At 35.6% G+C, this 19,124-nt stretch overlaps 5 protein-coding genes across 7 annotated transcripts; 3 read left to right on the top strand and 2 right to left on the bottom strand.

Moving 5' to 3' along the window:
• Positions 1-261: 261 nt before the first annotated feature.
• LOC133691702 (uncharacterized) lies at positions 262-7,011 on the top strand. 2 transcript variants are annotated; one of them, XR_009841725.1, is made up of 8 exons: positions 262-987; positions 1,323-1,401; positions 3,235-3,386; positions 4,262-4,373; positions 4,519-4,704; positions 5,091-5,162; positions 5,301-6,218; positions 6,693-7,011. XR_009841725.1 is itself a non-coding variant. In XM_062112308.1 (7 exons), the coding sequence occupies exons 1-7, from the start codon at positions 539-541 to the stop codon at positions 6,123-6,125; spliced, it is 1,875 nt and encodes a 624-aa protein (XP_061968292.1). In that variant the 5' UTR covers positions 262-538; the 3' UTR covers positions 6,126-6,603. The 2 variants fall into 2 exon arrangements, 1 of the variants encoding a protein (XP_061968292.1); XM_062112308.1 differs by lacking the exon at positions 6,693-7,011 and having other exon boundaries at positions 5,301-6,603.
• Positions 7,012-7,619: 608 nt separating this feature from the next.
• LOC133691703 (probable sulfate transporter 3.3) lies at positions 7,620-8,881 on the bottom strand. Its single transcript, XM_062112309.1, has 3 exons — positions 8,605-8,881; positions 8,208-8,494; positions 7,620-8,011 (listed from the first exon to the last, which is right to left on the bottom strand). Exons 1-3 carry the CDS (start codon positions 8,663-8,665, stop codon positions 7,895-7,897), a joined length of 465 nt encoding a protein of 154 aa, XP_061968293.1. The 5' UTR covers positions 8,666-8,881; the 3' UTR covers positions 7,620-7,894.
• A 52-nt stretch (positions 8,882-8,933) lies between these two features.
• On the top strand, positions 8,934-12,020 carry LOC133691704 (cytochrome b-c1 complex subunit 6-1, mitochondrial-like). Its single transcript, XM_062112311.1, has 5 exons — positions 8,934-9,040; positions 9,278-9,321; positions 10,139-10,223; positions 11,609-11,698; positions 11,776-12,020. Coding segments are annotated over exons 2-5 (210 nt in total). The 5' UTR covers positions 8,934-9,040; positions 9,278-9,319; the 3' UTR covers positions 11,809-12,020.
• A 1,067-nt stretch (positions 12,021-13,087) lies between these two features.
• LOC133690800 (cytochrome b-c1 complex subunit 6-1, mitochondrial-like) lies at positions 13,088-15,215 on the top strand. Of its 2 annotated transcripts, XM_062111064.1 has the most exons (5): positions 13,088-13,370; positions 13,555-13,603; positions 14,240-14,324; positions 14,727-14,816; positions 14,904-15,215. In XM_062111064.1, coding segments are annotated over exons 2-5 (210 nt in total). In that variant the 5' UTR covers positions 13,088-13,370; positions 13,555-13,601; the 3' UTR covers positions 14,937-15,215. The 2 variants fall into 2 exon arrangements, with proteins under 2 accessions (XP_061967048.1, XP_061967047.1); XM_062111063.1 differs by lacking the exons at positions 13,088-13,370; positions 13,555-13,603 and having other exon boundaries at positions 13,632-14,324.
• A 476-nt stretch (positions 15,216-15,691) lies between these two features.
• On the bottom strand, positions 15,692-16,854 carry LOC133692767 (vacuolar iron transporter homolog 1-like). The gene has a single exon (XM_062113900.1). The coding sequence runs from the start codon at positions 16,715-16,717 to the stop codon at positions 16,049-16,051; it is 669 nt and encodes a 222-aa protein (XP_061969884.1). The 5' UTR covers positions 16,718-16,854; the 3' UTR covers positions 15,692-16,048.
• Positions 16,855-19,124: the final 2,270 nt, after the last annotated feature.

Genomic DNA, 19,124 nt, shown 5'->3' on the forward strand with positions numbered 1-19,124 from the left:
AAAAACCTAATATTTTTAAATCTTATTTTTTTATATTTTTTATATAAAATAAAAAAAATTAACCAGCAGCATTGCGCAGGTAATGTAACCAGTAATCAATAAACGAGGTCAAACGTATCATCTCGTAGATATCCTCAACAAAAAGCACACAGTTGATAAAGCGTACGACATCGTTCAGGCACATGCATCTTCGCTCTCAGATTAATCTTCTTTCCGTTTTTGACCCTATCCAGAATTTAAAATACCAATCCTACCATCGTTCTTCTCGTCGAAAATCAAATGTCACTTCCCACACACAAATAAAATCCAAATCCATTCACGTACTAAATAAAAGATCTCAAACCCTAATTCACTAGGGTTTTTATAATTACTATATTTTTTGATATCTTCATCTTTAAATCAAATCTAATCCTCTTATCCATTGTAATTACTGGATTAAATCTACCTGTATATACGCATGAAACCCTAAACTCGCCAAATTGCAAGCCATTTTGGATCTGCGATTCTGATTCTGATTCTGATTCTGATTTTTTCTTCAATGGCGGATCAAGAAGAAGAGGAGTTGAGAGTGGCTCTAAGAATGAGCATGCAAAACTCGCCTCCTGAACCTAAGCGAAGCAAGCCGAGAGACGCTGGAGCTCCTGCGGCGTCACCAGAGGAATCGAGGCGGATACAACGAGAGCTCATGGCAGCGGCCGCTGAGAAGCGGATGATCGCAACGAGAATTGCCTCCCCTTCTCCTTCCTTGTCGTCTTCTCCTTCTCCTTCTCCTTCTCCTTCACCTTCACCTTCACCTTCGAAAGCAACAATTGATAGAAATCCTGGTAAAAGTGCGGACTGTGTTAGAAAGGAGGTGAATTTTGGTGCGAAAGAGGGGAATTCGGGACTGGAATTATCGAGTGAGGAAGTTAATCAGTTGTTTTCGATGGTGTTTGGGAGCGGAGTTTCGAAGGACATTCTTGCTCAGTGGAGTAACCAGGGCATAAGGTATTGGATAATGTGGTGACTTCCATATTGCAAATGGTTTTACATGTTTAGTTATGACACATTTTGATGGGTCATAATAGTGGATTTTAGCAATTTGATTCATGTTCAGCAACTGAAGTGGAGAAAAAGTGGTCTTATTGGTTCATTGTAGTGATGAAAGGGTAGAACTGTGTGCTTTTAAGGGCTATCCCCATTGGGATCCCATAGGAATTTGTATACTAAATTAATTGTCTTACAACTTGTTTGAGATCTGGTTCGTTTTCAAAATCACGATGTTGCAGAAGTTTCATTGGCATACCCGTTATTGGCTAATATCATTTTGAACGTTCATATAGGTTTAGTCCTGATCCAGAAACATCTATGGGCCTAGTGCAGCATGAAGGCGGTCCCTGTGGCGTCTTAGCAACTATACAAGTAATCCCCTTGATTTCTAACTATGCTGTTTTTTCTGTTGTTGCTAGTATCTTTAATCAATTTCTACATTATGTGTTGTATCGAATAAATCAAGGATTAGTTTTTTCTTTGTTTCTTTCTTGTTCTATGAGAAGAAGGGGGGTTACCGACTTACTGTCTGAAGGGTACAACTCATGCGTACCTCTCTTTTAGTGAAGTGGGGTGCATGTGCATTTTATGCCGCTCTGCTTTTTGCCCTTGGATAAAGCTAATTAGAATTTGGATGCATTCCTTGATGGATCGTTAACCATGGTGTGATGCTGAAGAATGGAGCTCTCTCTTGCCAGGCTACTTGAATGTCAATATGCAATTTCATCATAGATGTTTTGATGTCATCTTTTTTTAAATTTTCATGCTTTAGGCGACAGTCTAGTCATTCATAGAATTGATTTTTTAAATGGATGTCTATGCCATTCAATATTAGATTTATTTATAATCAGTGTTGTCAAAGGCAAAAGGCGCTAAAAAGAGTCCAGGCCTATAAAATGCCCGAGGCGCATGCCTGAATGAACCAAGGCGATATGCTATAAATTAAAAAAATAAAATAATATTATACTATATTATATTATATAAATCTAAAATATGTATCTTCCCAAATAAGATTAGATCAATAGAAAATAAATAAAAAATATAAAATACCATAACCTAGTCATGTAAAGTTTTAACTGATAGTGGAATTTATGGGGGCTCATGACAAGCTGAAGTCATGGGCGTGTGAAAGAATTTAGTTAATTATCAAAGAAGCCAAATGCAGGGTGAGGATGCTACAATCACTGCTGCAGATTTCACAGAGATGAGAGAAAATGCTTTGAATTGAACTTGAAGATGAAGATGAACATATTTAATACCGGTAGGAGTTTACTAGAAATTTTGCTCGAGGTCAACTAAACACCAGGAGCCATTGCCAAAATATTAGCTCTATCCGTTGATGTTAAGTTTTCTTCAACTAACATTTTCAGACATCCTGACACGGAAGATTGGTTGGATTCATCTAGTAGTCAGTATTAAAAATGGAGAAAGGCTGACTAAAAGTTATCTAATAGCTGATAGTTTATAGTAAATTTAGCTTTAATAGAATTATAATATATAAGAATGATTCATGTGATTGATCATAAACTACATTGGGTTTAGCAAAGTTGAGTTTAGTTATTGTGTCATGTATCAATTCCCTGTGTTTGTTGGTGATAATCTTTCAAAACACTAGCTAACACATGTGTGATTTTGACAATCTGTTGTAAATCAGATGATTATTTTAACTATCTAAATATTTGAAATAATTGTTATATCTTTTGACTTTGTGGTTATTGCAAAAAATTCTAGGCATAGCCCTTTTCAAAAATTGTTTTATTTTCAAATCTTTGGATTGTGTGTCATTAAGGGTTTAGAGAATTTTAGGCTACCTCAAACTCAAGGTCCATAGGCCATAACCAACCAAAGTAAAAAAAATTCACTTCATAATTGTATTGAGCCATTGGCCTGATCATTTCACAATGCTATGGCTGGTTTTTTGAACTTCTCCAAAATGGAGGAGGGTTGGAGTTTGATTTCTTACTTGGAAATGGGTAGCCTCTGTTTTTGTATAAGGTAGTAATTGAAGTTATATAACTGTATCATTCATCATTCCTTTGAACCAAGTATTGGTTGCAATTTAAGTGTGCAGTTCTTAATCTCCTCATACCATTTCATCTTTTATTTTAGTTTTCTTGGTGCTATACTGATTTGCAATATTCATAGCTTCATAATCAGTTCAAAATCCCTATTGATTTTCTTACAATATTTTGTGGGGTTGTGCAGGCATTTGTTCTCAAATACCTTCTTTTCTTTCCGAATGAAATAGGCAAAGTTACATCAAATGCGCCACAAAATTTAGGCCCTGGAAGATTGTCTAAAGGCCAATATGTTGCATCGGATAATTTTGGTTCTCTCACTGAAGATGCAAAAGCAAGGTGATTATAAACCATTGGTTAAATATCACAATGGAAGACCTTATGCACTTAGAAATTTACCACTCATGGTTTCACATGGTTTTCCTCCTGCCTGTAGCCTACCCTTTTTTTCAGTTGCATTTAAAGCTTGGAGCTCCATTTTTTGTTTGCTTTCATTTTGTGCCATTATTTATGATCCATTGATTTACAAACAACGAAATTGTGGTATTCATTCCTGAGATGTGCTCAGTTGCTTTTTAAGTGCCGTGAACTGTTTTAGTTTTAAGTTGTCACAGTTTAATAACTTCATATCTAAGGGTTTTCCATTGTTCTCAAGTGAGTTATTTTCTGCAATGATATTCTTTATCAGGGAATTCTGATTTATATGTATGGTTGAGCTATTACAAATTGCTAATTGGGTGTCATCAAGTTATTGATACAGTGTTCCTTGAGTTTGTGATGGAGTTGGTTTCCTGGTGATGGATACCATATGAGGTGTATATGCTTTTTCCTGTTTATGCCACTTGATCTTTTGTAGAATATTCAAACCTCTTTGATCTTATATTTGCATGTGTCATGTGCAACTCAGTCCTGGTTAAAATTTAACTTTAATAGCTTATGTTCCTGTGTACTTGAGGTTTTTGAATAATTTGCCACTGCATATATCTAGACTAGTGGGCAAGGTTTAACAGCAAGTAGTGGTTTGAAAACTTGTTATACCCTTGATTAACTATCAATTATGTGTAACTAGCGTTCTACCTGTTTTAGTTGGAAATGAATGTCGGGATGCTTTGAAAAACTTATATGGTTCATGATCAATCTCTTATAGAAATTCATTTATATTTGCTCACTTCTCCATTTTCATTTCATTTCTTTGATTTTTTTCCCATTCACAGAGCCCTGGTCAAAAGCATGGGCGAGATATTGTTTATGTGTGGGGATAATAAAAGAGCTGTGATTGCCACTTTGAATGTTGTTGGCCACACCAAGGGCTTTGCAAAGAACGAGGTACGTTGGTTTAGGCTTGATATCAATGTACTTGCAATAATAAGTTTAGAGATTGATTTAGTGGAAACATCATGATTGTGATGACTATTTTGCACAGCTGTTTTGGATATTTATTTGCTGATAGGGGTTGTCTTCTATCTTGCAGATTGTTGCAAAAGCACTTGAGGGTCTTTCAATTGAATCTGCCTTTGATTTGCAAAAAATTCTAAGAATCGAAACACATACATCACAAGCAAGTGCATTGCAGAAGCTTCATAAGGCACTTCCTGTTTTCCAATCTCGTATGGGGGCACTGCTGTTCCTTATTTCTGCATTACTGTCCCGGGGATTGGTATGCTTACAAAGCTATCTCTTCATTTATATGCCCTTTAATATTTTCCCATTTGAGAGTTTGACCTAATCCTCATCATTTTATGCTTGGAAATGGGGGCATCGCTAGTCCATTTCAAAACCTATTCCTTTTGTGGAAGAAGGTAGGAGCGGGGTGGGATTGAGGTGTCTGAGATTTTAATTTCAAAGCCTTTTGAAATGGGAGTTTTGAGCTTTACTTTGGGGTTATGTTATGTTAGTAGAAAAAAAAGATGGCTTTGTCTTTCTCCAGTCTTATGCTGTAGTTCTCTAACAGCCTTTTGAAGTTTCCTTGTGAATTAGTGGTTCTCCCTTTTTAAAATTGGATGCTTATGCCACTTATGCTTGAAAAATGTCTCTTCTATTCAGGACTCCATTCAATCTGACAGGGACGATCCCAGCCTTCCCCTAGTCACTGCACCTTTTGGGCATGCTTCACAGGTATAATACCCACATATTGATCTAGGTTGTGTTATCTCGTCCCCCTCTGCTTTGATGGTATCTGTCCTTTGGTTAATCTTTGAATACTGATTGAATTTTTCTGGGATGGTATCAATTCTTTTGAACATTGTGAAACAGGAAATTGTGAACCTTTTGCTCTGTGGACAGGCTGTCCCTAATGTATTTGACGGTAGGATGGACTTAGGTGGAGGCATGTTTCTAAAGGGCGTATTCACAAGTGTGGAAGTTGGATTTCTCACTCTACTAGAATCCCTTAATTTTTGTAAGGTTGGCCAGCATCTAAAATGCCCTAAATGGCCAATATGGGTTGTAGGAAGTGAATCCCATTATACAGTTCTATTTGCTCTTGACACCACTGTTCAAGATGAGAATGAGCTGGAAGAAAGGGAATCACAGATCCGGAGGGCATTTGATGCACAAGATCAGAGTGGCGGCGGTGGCTTTATCAGTGTTGAAGGTTTCCATCAAGTCCTTAGGGAAGCAGGAATTAGACTTCCATCCGAGAAACTTGATCACCTTTGCAGCACTGGCTTTATTGTATGGAGTGAGTTCTGGCAGGTTATTTTGGACTTGGACAAAAGTTTGGGAGGCCTTAAGGATTCAAGTGGGTTAATGGGTAAGAAGGTGTTTGATCTTTACCATTTTAATGGGATTGCAAAATCTGATTTAAATGGAAGCCACACAACCTCTGGGGGTGAAACACCAGTTCAGAGACCTAGGCTCACAAAATTGAGGGTTTCAGTTCCACCAAGGTGGACTCCCGAGGAATTCATGGCAGATGTGGTAGTGACTTCTGGGCCTGTTGGGAACGAATCAAGTGGTAAAGACACTGAGGTGACAAAACCTGAGCCTTCCCAGCATGCACCACTGGTGGACTGTATTAGAACACGCTGGTCGCGTGCAGTTTGCAATTGGGTGGGGGATCCGCCTAGTATAGTGTGAATGTTTACCCATTTTGTGATCCTTTAGCGTGCTCCTGTTGGTGGAAACACAGATGGCATATAATCCAAGAACAATCACAAAAAAAAAATCAGGGTAAGGCATCCTCTTTTAAATTAAGCAGGGGGGGGGGGGGGGTCATGATATTATCTTTTGCAAGTATGTGCAACACCATTTTCTGCTGTGGATTGTTGTAGCCTGCTCATTCTAATTCGATCTTGATAATGTTAGATACTCTGAAAGGGAGGTATACTGTCATGTTTAATGGCAATCTGATGTGTAAAATTCGTTTATATTGCCTTTGTGTTGATTTGGAAAGCCTTTGGCGAGGGATTGTAGGAATGCCAAAATAATCATGCATGTTCTTGCGGTTGAATATGTTGTAACAGTTAAACTCTGCCCTGGAGGAACGCAAAAGGGCAACGGAACAGAGTTCTTATTGGAGAGTTATTAGATCTAAGGGAGAGATCCTGTTGTCATATTTTTTCTTTTTATTCATAATATTTAACCATGAAATCCAGCAAACAGAAACGAATGGTTACAAATTTTTCATTGCTTCTATGGAACCAGCCTGGCGTATCCGAGGGGGTCTGGAGGGGGCAGTCAGCCTTTTTGTTGCTCGGGCATATATGATATAGGGTAATGACTGCCCTCTGCATGGAAACAGAAATATATAGACACGCGCGCACTTTTCTATGAATATCGAAATAATTTTCTTAGATTGAACTTTACATTTATTTGAGAATAGTTTGACACTTGTTTGAATTGAAAAGGATGTCAGTTATTTTAGAGTATACCAATGTTTGGAACAATTAAAAAATTATTTGTACTCCTATTAAATATGAAATTAATTGATATGTTATGTATGATGAAATTATGTTTGGTATAATTCCAGATATTTAGTGGAAGAATAAATAAAAGAACTTAGTAAGAAGAATGCCGTACTTTGTGTTTCTCATTATAAATTTATGAATGTTTTATGGTTAATAGATTATTTTAATGTTTTTTTAGAGGAAAAACTTAATTATTGTATTCTTTTGCAACTCCCGAAGCTAAATTTTTATATTTGTCATGTGTCTACAGAAAGTTCTATAGTTGATGATGAGTGGGAGTCATGGGCTTAATGTTGTTTAACTCAACAAGTTAAAGAGAAGTTTTGGGTTCCCAGATGATTTTTTGATTAGGATTTTGCCTAAATACACTGATATGTTTATGCTTGTTAATCATAGCGGGAGAAGGAGATCAATGGGGATTGATTAGGATTTTGCCTAAATACACCGATCATCTTCATAAAACTATCTTCTCCCTTGTTCCCAGTGTGGGATTGGGGCGTTCAAAATACCAGCAGAAGAGAATGCTTTATCAATGCTTGCATCTTAGGAGAACGTGCGTGTGCTCTAGTTCCATGCCCAGGTGGGGACTTGCGCGTAGGATCAACTATCAAGTGAGAATAATCTCCTGGTTAGTGAAGCATCAGCAACAAGAAGAGCAAAAATATATCAGAAAATGAATACTTAACTGTCTCTTTGTGTCTTCTTCAGTTTCATATTCATCTGCCATCTCAGAATCCGGTTACAAAGTTAAAGGAGAGTTACCATAAAAAAAGAAAAAAGAAGGAAAAATTAAAGGAGAATTATTAGAGTCATGATGGGAAGTGCAAGTATGCTTTATGAGCTACTGAGTGCACAGAAAAACCTTTCTTTGAGGTAGGTTGTACTAGCAAAGTAAATTGATTGGAGCTTCAATACTTAAAATGAAGAAACCAGGGATCCTCATAGCTTCCTTGTAATGATAAGATTACGGAATATATCTGTCCCAGGTATGTTTCCCAGAACCACGGTCTTTCGCCTTGTGACTTGAAGAAGGATCTTGAATATTGATATCCCTACCTGTTCATCAACAGCATCATGGTTGTTTTGTATCATCAATAACATGAAAGCAGGAATCACTTTATAGTGTCTTTTCCCAAGATAATTGGAAAAAGGAAAAGCAACTTAAATCCTAATTAATAAGTAATTCCTGTTTACTTTTTCAAGCCTGTACAGGTTCAGTTCTGGTACCATTATCTAAAACTTGAAAACTCACCGCAATGGCAAGGCCGTCCTGGACAGAGACAGAAATAACACCAAAGAATGCACACAACATCACAACAAAATCAAATTTGTCGATCTTCCATTTCTGGCAAGCAGCTGGGATGTCTACGAGGCCATTTACTGCTGTTACTATGATGGCACCCAATACAACATTTGGGGTGTACTGGAATAGAAGCATTAGGAAGAGGAGGGTCACCATAACTGTCACTGACATTATAATGTTGGAAACCGCCGTTTTGGCTCCTGCGTTGTGATTGACAGCAGAACGAGAGAAAGCTCCTGAAATTCAAAGTTCTGTCATAATACCATAGGTGTGTCTCTTCTATTTTTAAGCACTTAATAGCATAACAGAAAAGAAAGGAGGGATAGTAGACTGTATATGTTAGCACCTGCTGTGACACAACAGGAAGTGGCGGAGCCAATCACATTCATTAACCCAATTGCCATCATTTCCTTGTTACCATCTACCTGGTAGTTCTTCAAAGCAGCAAAAATATGTATACAAGTACGGTGCAATCCAAGATTAACCTTCCTCCTTTAATAATTCATGTATTTCCAGGGAGTATTAAATTTATTCTTCATATAAAAAAGCTGATAATCCCAAAGTAAATAAGATATAGAAGAATAGTAAAAGAAGAAGAAGAAAGAAAGATATTTGTCTCACAGGCCCTTTATGTAGTTATAGTCCAATCAATGTTGCAGGCCCATTACACCTCCCAGTCCCAGTCCGAGGTCTTCGATTAGAAAAGTAAATCTCACAGGACTAACAGTCGCTTTGTCTGCGTCAATCTCCCGATCATCGTATCTCCAACTCCCCCGACCAAGGTGCGATTTCTTCTCCTTGTCACGTTTCTCTTCTACTTCCCTTAACCACTCCTATTTCGATCTCTCGTCGTCCATCCTTTGTTTTCAGTATAATTTGACGGTTGGTTTCGTATTTTATTACAAACAAATCACCCCTGTCCAAATATTTAGGTCTCCCTCGCAGTTTTTTTTTTTGCCTTTGGATGTCATTAACAATCGAACGAATCCTTTCCGATGATTGATTTCAAATAATTGCAGGGAATTCGCGAACTGTCTTACCGTGATTTTTAGTTCTAATACATGTGAGTGAGTATTCTGTATTTTATTCAAACGTATGTGATGATTCTTAAGCTTATAGCAATCTGTCGGTTTTTCTTAATCTTATCTTGTTTGTTCATTTGTTAAATTATGTGCTAGTTGACGTGACTGAGATGTGGGTTTTGGATTTACAATGGAGTAAACAATTATTGTGTTATGGACTAGAAACTGCTAGGCAACACTGAGTGCTCCAATCTAATGGGTCTATTTGTGATAAACTGAGACCTCAATCAATAATTTTTGTGCGCGCTCGTGCGTGTGGGTAGGCGAGGTTCCTTTTACATGTATTCCTGCTGTTTAAGTAAATGAGATAAATATAGATAGATTAGATACGTTTCCTGCTTTTCAAGTATGTAATAAAATCTCCTAGAAAGTGGCCATGTTGTCTAGGTTCTCACTTTTTTTGGTTTAGGTATGATGTCTTAAGGGTCCTGATCATGAAACTGTTTTCCATAACAATGGAATGACTATGACTCTCTTGTAGCACCATTTGGGACAATTATGCTTAGAAACCATTAAAGGCTTGCATAAGCGTGTTTGTTCTGGCTTAGTTATTTTGTTGGATCAGCTTTAAGCAAGAACTTTGTTTTGGTGTTTTTTAAACTAGCATTTTTATATTTGGAGATATGTTTTTCACCATGTTCTTGCAAATGCATTAGTCATATGGAGATGTGCTAATAATACCTGTCTCAGGGAAGATAAAGAAGTTATGTACCTGCATGGTTTTGAATGTATTTTTGTATTTCACACTATTCTGTTTCTCACCTATACATGCATTTGCTCCCTTTCAATTAAACTTAGGGCGGACGAGGAACCTGTCGATCCGAAGAAGTATCTTGAGGAATCTTGCAAGCCTAAATGTGTGAGGCCTTTGCTTGAATATCAGGTAAAGCATTTTTATATTCAAACTTGTTTAAAGAATGTGTGAGTGAAAATGATGTATTGTACATGTAGTTTATTTTGTTTTCTCTTTTCATTTTTCCATTATCTAGATATCAAATGAATGTGGTCTTTGTTCAGCGACTTCTGAAATCTGACGTCTTAAAAAAAAAAAACTTTGTGTCCATCAAAGCACCTGTTCACTTCATTTTCAATCCTTCGCTGCTTGATAAGATATAAGATCATGTTCGATAACTTGTTGGGAAAATGTGGATCATCTCCTTGTTGGTGCCATCAGTGGCGGAGCCACATAGGGGAAAGAGGGGGCAGTTGCCCCTTTAATTTTTTTTTTCAAAAAATTTTTTATTTTAGAATTTTAATATAATAACTTAACAAGTTTAATTTTCTTTGTTAGCTATTAATTGATACAAGCTCTTCTTCTTCCTTTGTGAACTATTGTCCCTGCCTCTCTCCTTTCTACAAAATTTCTTTTCAAGTCCTAAACTATTAATTAGTTAAGCAAGTAACCTTGTATGCTTTATGTTTTAGGTGAGTTTCCTTCATTTTTTATTTATTCCATTGTCTAATTTTAGTTTTATTCCTTTATAATTAGTTATTTAAAAATGTTAAGAGTTTATGATAATTTATGGGTTTGTTAAATTAATATATGTATGGATAATATTATATGCATATGAATATGAATTGAAATAAGTTTTGATGAATTAATATATATTTTATTATGAATTTCATATGAAAAATGATGGTGATAAACTTACTAGTGATTAAAAATAAAGTACCGGATAACTAAAAAAATTAGAGACACAATAAAAAAAATTAAAAAAAATATATTAATATTTATATTTAACCCACTTGTATAAAACAACAAGTCAACAAAGAATTGTTGCCAATAACTTCACTAGTCCCTGAAAGATTTAGAAATAGATGAATGAAAGTTTGATTGTATATAGTGAGAAGAATATTTTTAATGAAATTAAGAATGAAGTCATTATAAAGCAGTTTCAAAATATGAAAACTTGAAAGAACAATTATAATATAAGTTTTTTCATTTTAAAAATATTCTTAAATTAATTTTGCTTAACATGAGTTAGTACATATATTTTAAATTGATTTCTCTATATATAACACATGTCTATATAGTATATAATATCAAGCATTTGTTAATAATTTGCCCCCTCATTTCATAATGAAATAATCTTGGCTCCGCCACTGGATGCCATAATTTTTGGCTATATGAATTTTGGAAATCATTTCTTTGGTAGTTACTACTGAAAAATCATTTCTTTTACTGGTTTCTTCCGAATGGCTATTTCTTGAGCTCGAGGATTTGATTTTATGGCCAAAAGCATATAACTTCTGTGGCACTTATTACAGGCATGTGTTAAGAGAATTCAAGGTGATGAGACTGGCCACAAACATTGTACTGGACAGTACTTTGATTACTGGTCCTGTGTTGATAAATGCGTAAGTTGGCTTTCAGTGTTTCAAATTTCGTCAAGATTTTGATTCAGGTCATTAACTGAATTTGGCATTTTGGACAGGTTGCTCTGAAGCTGTTTTCGAAACTGAAGTAGTAGGGATGCTGTTAGGGCACTTTCATTTCCTGTTTTATCTTTTGAAATGTCAGATCATGGGCTCATTTCCACTCATCTGCGGCACCTCTTTTCGATTTGATCAGCAACATTTTTTAAATGAAAATAATGGAAGATGTCTTAAATTGATTGCTCTGTAACTTGTAAGTTGTTGAAGGTGATATATCTTGCGAGGTCATGTTGAAAATTTTAAAGATGGAGGCTATATATTTCTCCAGGGGTGGATTGATTTTGCAGCTCAGCATGATTTAAAAAAAAAATATTTTTTTTGTGTTTCTAAATTGTTTTCTTATATTAATATTAAAAATAAATTTTAAAAAATAAAAAAAATATTATTTTAATATATTTCAATTTTTTTTCTTGACAAGTAACCAAATATCATCACAAAATCTGCTATGACACAGCCTAGATATGACCATGCCAATGCCTTTCTATAACACCGCTGGGAGAGATGATGCTTCCGATGATATTTGTTCATGTACTGTTGTGTTGATATATACAATTCAATTCAGGTTTCGCTTCATAGCAAGTATCAACTGTCTAAAGTCTAAACTGATAGCTGATCGGACGGAATTCGTTGCTTTTTCAACGTGGCAATCATTTCAGCGTCCTATATATTCTGCAGTCACGCATGATCTCTGCTCGCTCGCTAGATTGACTTGTTTAGACTTTTCACTGCTTTAGGGTTGTAGAATCTCAACGTTTGTTTATGTGGAATAAAAGTGTTTTTGAAATAAAATGATTTAATTTTAAATTATTTTAATACTCTAATGTTAAAAATAAATTTAAAAATAAATAAATAATTAATTTAATATATTTTTGAGTGAATAATATTTTAAAAGCCAATCATATAAAACAAACTTTAAGTTCTGCTCGAAGGTTTTTCGGTTTCAATTTGTGAATCTCGGGATTGCAAAAGGGTTCATTGGATCCCCAACAATCTAAGCTGGTCAAAAAGTTAATCTTCCTATAAATTCTGGTTATACAAATTTTGTTCATTATTTGATATCCTGGATTTGGATCATTATTTGAACGGGATGTTTCGACAAGATCATTCAAAAAAGGGATTCAATCTTGATTGATATATAGATATATTCAAGGTTTATCATTGAAAAAAAAAGGCTATGTTCTTTTTAATTTCAGTAGAAAATGGTAATGAAAGTGAAGGAATAAATTTGTTAGAAGTGAAAAATCTAAAAGGCTGTGGCTAGTGTTAAAACCGCAGAATTCAATGTGATTGAAAACGGGAACCAGTGGGAGCTCCTACTCCTCCGCCATTATACGGTGTATCCTCCGCCCAAAACGGGTTGCAAACCAGACCTAAGTAACCTTGTTGATTTTTCAGATGCGAAATTGTCGACTAGCAAACGGTGGATAGACTTCGTCTTATCGTTTTCACCAACCAAAAAAGAGAGCCCAGTTATGGCCCAACAAAACTCAGCCCAATCTCAGGTCACAACTCTCTGCCAAGCATCCTTACATCAACAGTGACATAGTTTGCATATGTGAACGATCTCTCTATGTGTCATTAACTCTAATCTAAGGTACAGTTCCTTGTCTCTCATTAACTCATCAAATCATCGAAGTCTCCTTTGTTTTTTCGTTCAATTTCTCCCTTATTTTCGTATTCTTATTTATAATAAATAAATAAAGCAGCATTTCTAAAATTCAAGGTCTCGCCATTAATGCACGTATCTAAAATTAAATTAATTGCCGTCCTCTCTGCAGGGAACATCGCAAATTATCATACTGTGCCTTTTTTTTAGCTCTAATACATGTGAGTATTAGGCTCCCTTTATCTTGTTAAGTTACTGCTAATCATAATTGAATCTGGGTGTATCAGAATTTTGATGGGCTTTTGGCTCGCCATGCTGTGGTGTTGCACAATTTCTGATATTATCTAGTTGTAATTAATATGGAATTATCTGTTAAGTGTTGTTGTGTTGGTTTCAGGTTTAAGGTTGTTTATAAGGATGGGTGCATTAGGGAAACCAATTGCTGTCGTGTTTTGTATGGTGCTGAATCCATGTAATTAATGGGTGTAATTGTGATAATCTGGGATCTTGGACCTATAAATGTTTTTTTTGAAAGAAACCATGAAAGGCTGATTTTTACATCTTAAGCATTCTCAATCTCATACTAGTTTTAAATTTACTATTCGAAGGTAAAGATTTATTTGTTTTTAAGCAAGATTTCTATCCATGATTGGATATTGCTTGTCCCAAGTCCCAACACTATCATGTTTTCAGACACAAAAACATGGATGCTAAGATAAAAAAAACATGCTTATACCTGTGCTAGAGTCGGTAATGAACCTTATCTGCTTGCATAGTTCTGAATTTTATTTTGCATGTCATAGTTTTTTCATGTCTTACTATGCATGCGCTTGTTGTTTTCATTTAATTAAATTAAGGGCGGACGAGGAACTTGTTGATCAAAAGAAGTATCTCGAGGACTCTTGCAAGCCTAAATGTGTGAAGCCTCTACTTGAATATGAGGTGAAGCACTTTCACAATTTAATTTGTCTTTTCTTTTTCCTTGCCTTCTTGTTTTCTAAACATGCAATGAATATGATTCTTGACTTTATGTCTTCTGGCCATTGACTTATATCCAATACCTTCCAAAGCTATTTGATGTTACACTCCCCGAGATTTCCATAACGGAATTGTTATATGCTTATACAGTACTTAAAAATCTTGTCAGGAACTAATAGAAATGACGCTGCTTATTGTTTTATATGGCACTTCATCAGCCTTGGGTCGTGAAATGAATGTTTTATTGTTTTATCCAAAATTCGCTAGTCACTGCTGAATTGAAATGCTGTCCCAGTTGGTTGGAAATTTCTCAACTTGAGTATATGTTTTGCCACTGGAACTATAATTATATTCCACTTATTACAGGCATGTGTTAAGAGAGTTGAAGGAGATGACAGTGGCCACAAACATTGTACAGGGCAGTACTTTGACTACTGGTTCTGTATTGATAAATGCGTAAGTTTTTCTTTCCATTTCTTAATGCTTTCTTAGATTATTATTGGTCTGGATCATCAGCAGCATTCGGGATTTTGGAATATGCAGGTTGCACAGAAGCTATTCTCTAAACTGAAGTGACAGGGAGTGCTGTCAGGACACCACTTTCATTTCCTAGTCGAGTTTTTTGCTATCGTAGTTGGGTTATGTGAAGTGTTGCTTGGCTGATATTTCGTGTCGACCCTTTATCGTTTTGACAAGGAAAACCTTTTGAATTAGAATAACAGAGAATGTTGTGAATTGATGGATTTGTAAGCTGTTGCAGCAAATATCATGTGAAGTCACGATGAAAAAATCGAAAGACTGCATGATTGGGTTTATAATATCAGTAGTTCTGCCCTCTTTTTATAGAAAGAGGTACGGAAGAGTGTATCGAATCTAGAAAAAAACAGTGTAGAAATACTATTCTTACAACTTCTTTATACAGTGGATTTCATAAATAAAACAAATAAAAATAATAATTATAATTAATATCAGAATAAATTCTTTTTTAATCAATTAAGTCCAAAGTTTACTTTGCTAAAGATCTCCTCTCTAAAAATTTGAATGTCTCTTTTAAATTTAATATAATCTTTCACATTTCCACTACATAAAGCTTTTTTTTTTCCACATGTTTAAAAAATTGAGTTTTTACTAAACATGTCAACTAAAAAAAATTTAAATCGATTTTTCATTCTATTTAAATCATATTAATTAATGTTCCTTATAAAAGACCTCATGTATATTGAAAATTAAATTCTAATAAAATTTTAATATTAAAAATGAATGAATCTCAATTTTAATTTGACTTCAAATATATCCATTAACCATGTTTTAATTAGAATTTCCAACAAATATAACACAAATTAAGTAAAAGATTAAGAGACCTCACAAGCGGGGGCATTCCTTTGGTGTGATTACAGTAAAATATTCCCTTCACAAATGTGAGTAGTGAAAGAGAGAGAGAGAGAGCTCTTTCTAATTATTTATAAGCATTTGATACTTCAATCCAATCACTTCCACTCCCCTCCCCTCCTTGGCTTCTAATTCCTAATAATACAACAAGCCAACTTCAACGTCCCATGCATACATGCGTCACAACGGCCAGATAAAAAGGGAAAGGAAAGAAGTGAAACTAGAAAAACAACTTGGTTACTGCACGAAAATTACTTGGAAAAATAAAAAACCTAGAAGGGAGAGAGTGGCAAATTAATTCACAGTCCACTTGATCCAATCAACTTGGTAAGACCAAAGGTGATAGCCATAGCCAGCCATCCTCCAACCAAAACCCTAAGTGATGACTTAACAGTTGGAGCCTTTCCCAACACAGCCCCTATCCACCCAAAGATCAGCAAAGCCAAGGTCACTGCCGCAACCACAACTCCTAGCCTCACCTTGTACCCTCTTATGAAAGAAGCAGCTAGCAATGGCACTAATGCACCAACTGAAAAGGCAAGAGCTGAAGCTGCAGCTGCTTGCAATGGATTTGGCAAACTCTCCTTATTCTCTCCCTCTTCTTGTTCCTCTTTTCCTCCATTATTTCTTCTTTCCTTTTCTCTCTTCATTTGGGCCAACTCAATATCTAGTTGTGAGTGGACAGACACAAACTCACCTATTGCCATGCTACAAGCCCCAGCTACCAAACCGGCAAACCCGGTTAGTATCATGACCTTAATGTCTTGTTTCACAGCCCCCACACCCATCATCAATGATGCGGTGGAGACCAAACCATCATTGGCTCCAAGTACTGCAGCTCGTAGCCATTGTGCTCGTTTTGAGTAGTCAAAGTCTTCGGTTTCAATCTCTAAGGTCGCTTGTTGCTCAACATCATTAATAGGGAGAGCAAATTTGGCATCATTGAGGGATGTTTGGTTGCTAGCCATGGAAGAAAAGCAGATTGAGAATTATGGAGATTTTGTTAGAATAATCAGATAGTAAAGAGGGGAAGGTTTGGAGAAGTGTGGATGGCACACGCCCTGAAGAGGTTATATATAGATGAAGATCTTTGCTATATATGGTGGAAGGCGAGGCAAATTGAAGTGGGAATGCCCACTAGGGGAAGAAAAAGCTTTTATATAACAAAAGATCCTTGTAGTTGCCAATTGTATGCGGTCTCACAATTATTGCGCTTGTATTAGTATGTATGTATTTCAGGAAAAGTAGGGGTTATACTTTACCATACTCAATATATTAGTAATTTTCAAAAATTGAAATTCCCAGAGAAGTTAATTAATTAGCAGTAAGATATGTCAGATGTTATGCAACAAAACTTTTATAAAGAATAATTGAAAAGGAGAATTTAATTTCATTTATTAGTCATAGCTCATGATCGATGTGGTTGCCACAGAGCTTTTAATGGTGGGTTTGCCTACGAAGAATGAAATGAAATGCAAAAGCTACATGAAACTTGGGAAACTTTTATTTGTCGAAAATGGTGTTTTTGTGCGTCTGAAGTCATTTGATGTATTACCCGCAATGGCCTTCACAGTAACCTTATCACCATAACTAGAACTCATCCATCGATATCAAGCAGCAAAAAAAAAGCATGGTCGAGCCCTAATTAAGAACCACCCACCACGCACACACGGAAAATATATAATCCAACCTTTTGTCTCTCTAAGTACTGTGCTCCTGAAGAAATTAAAAGAAAAGAAAAGGATTATGATTCGATTAGGAATACTAATCATAAACAGTCATGAAAGAATGACAAGTAAGAACAAAGAAAGAAAAAGGTGAAAACTATTTGCCAATGCAGGAAGAGAGAAAACAACTCGATCCAGTAATTCCTCCTAGATATAGATATATACCCCAAGAAGAGGAGGTTCGCTTTTAGGCAGTTAGCCCAGAGACTGGAAGTCATGACTAAAGCATGAGTACCGTGGAAGCCGGACAAACAACTATCTTAACAACGGCAAACATATACATGGAAACTAACATAAGCAAGCGTTTCAAAGCTTCGGTTTCCTAAACTCTATAATCTGCGCTCTCAAGCATTCTATTCTAGTCAAATTCTCAGGTCGGAACAAAAAAAAAGAGGGTAGTCTGCTATTTAATTATAAGCATAGGGTATTTTCCTGAATATAATGATCAATTAACATATTAATTATGGATCTACGTACGAAATCCAGATTTAGGGCATTTTCATGAATATGATTAATTAACTGAACGTTGTGTGTCCAAGACAACTTTCCATCATTCCATGTGATCTTGAAGGATTTTCATTTGTTAAAAGATGATGTTTAATTAAATTCGGATATTCAGAAAAATATATAACATAATTCAATTTTCAATATTATTTGGTGTATTTGATCCAGGTAGAGGGTTTTGGGTAAATTTCTATCTTGGGATTAATTAATATTTAATTATTAACAATCTTTTCTTTTTGAATTAATAGTTGAATTAATGGTCTTAAAGATGACCAAATATGAGTGTAGAATAATTCACCGAAAAAATATTTTTGAAAAGTACAGGTACTTACGAAGAAAATATTAGATAACTAACCTGCAACTTTTTGCTTTTTAACTTGTTGTAACGTTTTGATAAAGCAGAATTTGTCTTGATGAAGGCAACTCGTCTTGAAGATTGCTTAATTTGTCATGCTTCGCTCATTTATGATTTCTATCTAGTATAAGTCGACGATGATCTTGTCAAAATGCAACACGAATTTTGTGCCCTAGCACCTAACCATGAAAATTGAAAGGTTAGAGAGACCCCCACCAGTTCCATGCATGTATGCAGCTCATTTCCTTTTCTTTTAGAGATGGGCCAAGGCCCTTAAGTAAAATTCTTCTTCATCTTCTTCTTTTTTTTGTTTGGCCTTTTGTTCTTGTTCAGGTGACAAAAGCAAAACTGGAACTCGAGACTTCACTTAATTTCCCTGAGAAGTATATCATCAACGCCCTTTTCAACAGCGAAGCTCATGTTTACTATACATGGGAATTACCCGTTGGTATAAAAACCCACCAATATAATAAGCCAGCCGCCCAACAATTTCTTGCAAATCATCTGGCCTGCTCTAAAATCATAAATTAATTTAATGGAAGATCATGGGGTACAAAATCATAAATCTCAATATATACATCCATATATATATATATATATATGATACTCCAATTATGATGATTTCAAAGGATCAGATCATATACGTGGCCAGGAATTTTTCATAGCATGTAACATTCATAATGGATTGCTGAATCGGAAAGCACTCGGTATATAGTTAAGAGAGAGAAGTGTTGGCGAATACGATAATATTAGGAAATGCAAGGAGTGTGCTTTCCACACGAATGCCAC

This window comes from Populus nigra, chromosome 4, assembly GCF_951802175.1.
Source record: "Populus nigra chromosome 4, ddPopNigr1.1, whole genome shotgun sequence".
Taxonomy (NCBI): Eukaryota; Viridiplantae; Streptophyta; class Magnoliopsida; order Malpighiales; family Salicaceae; genus Populus; species Populus nigra.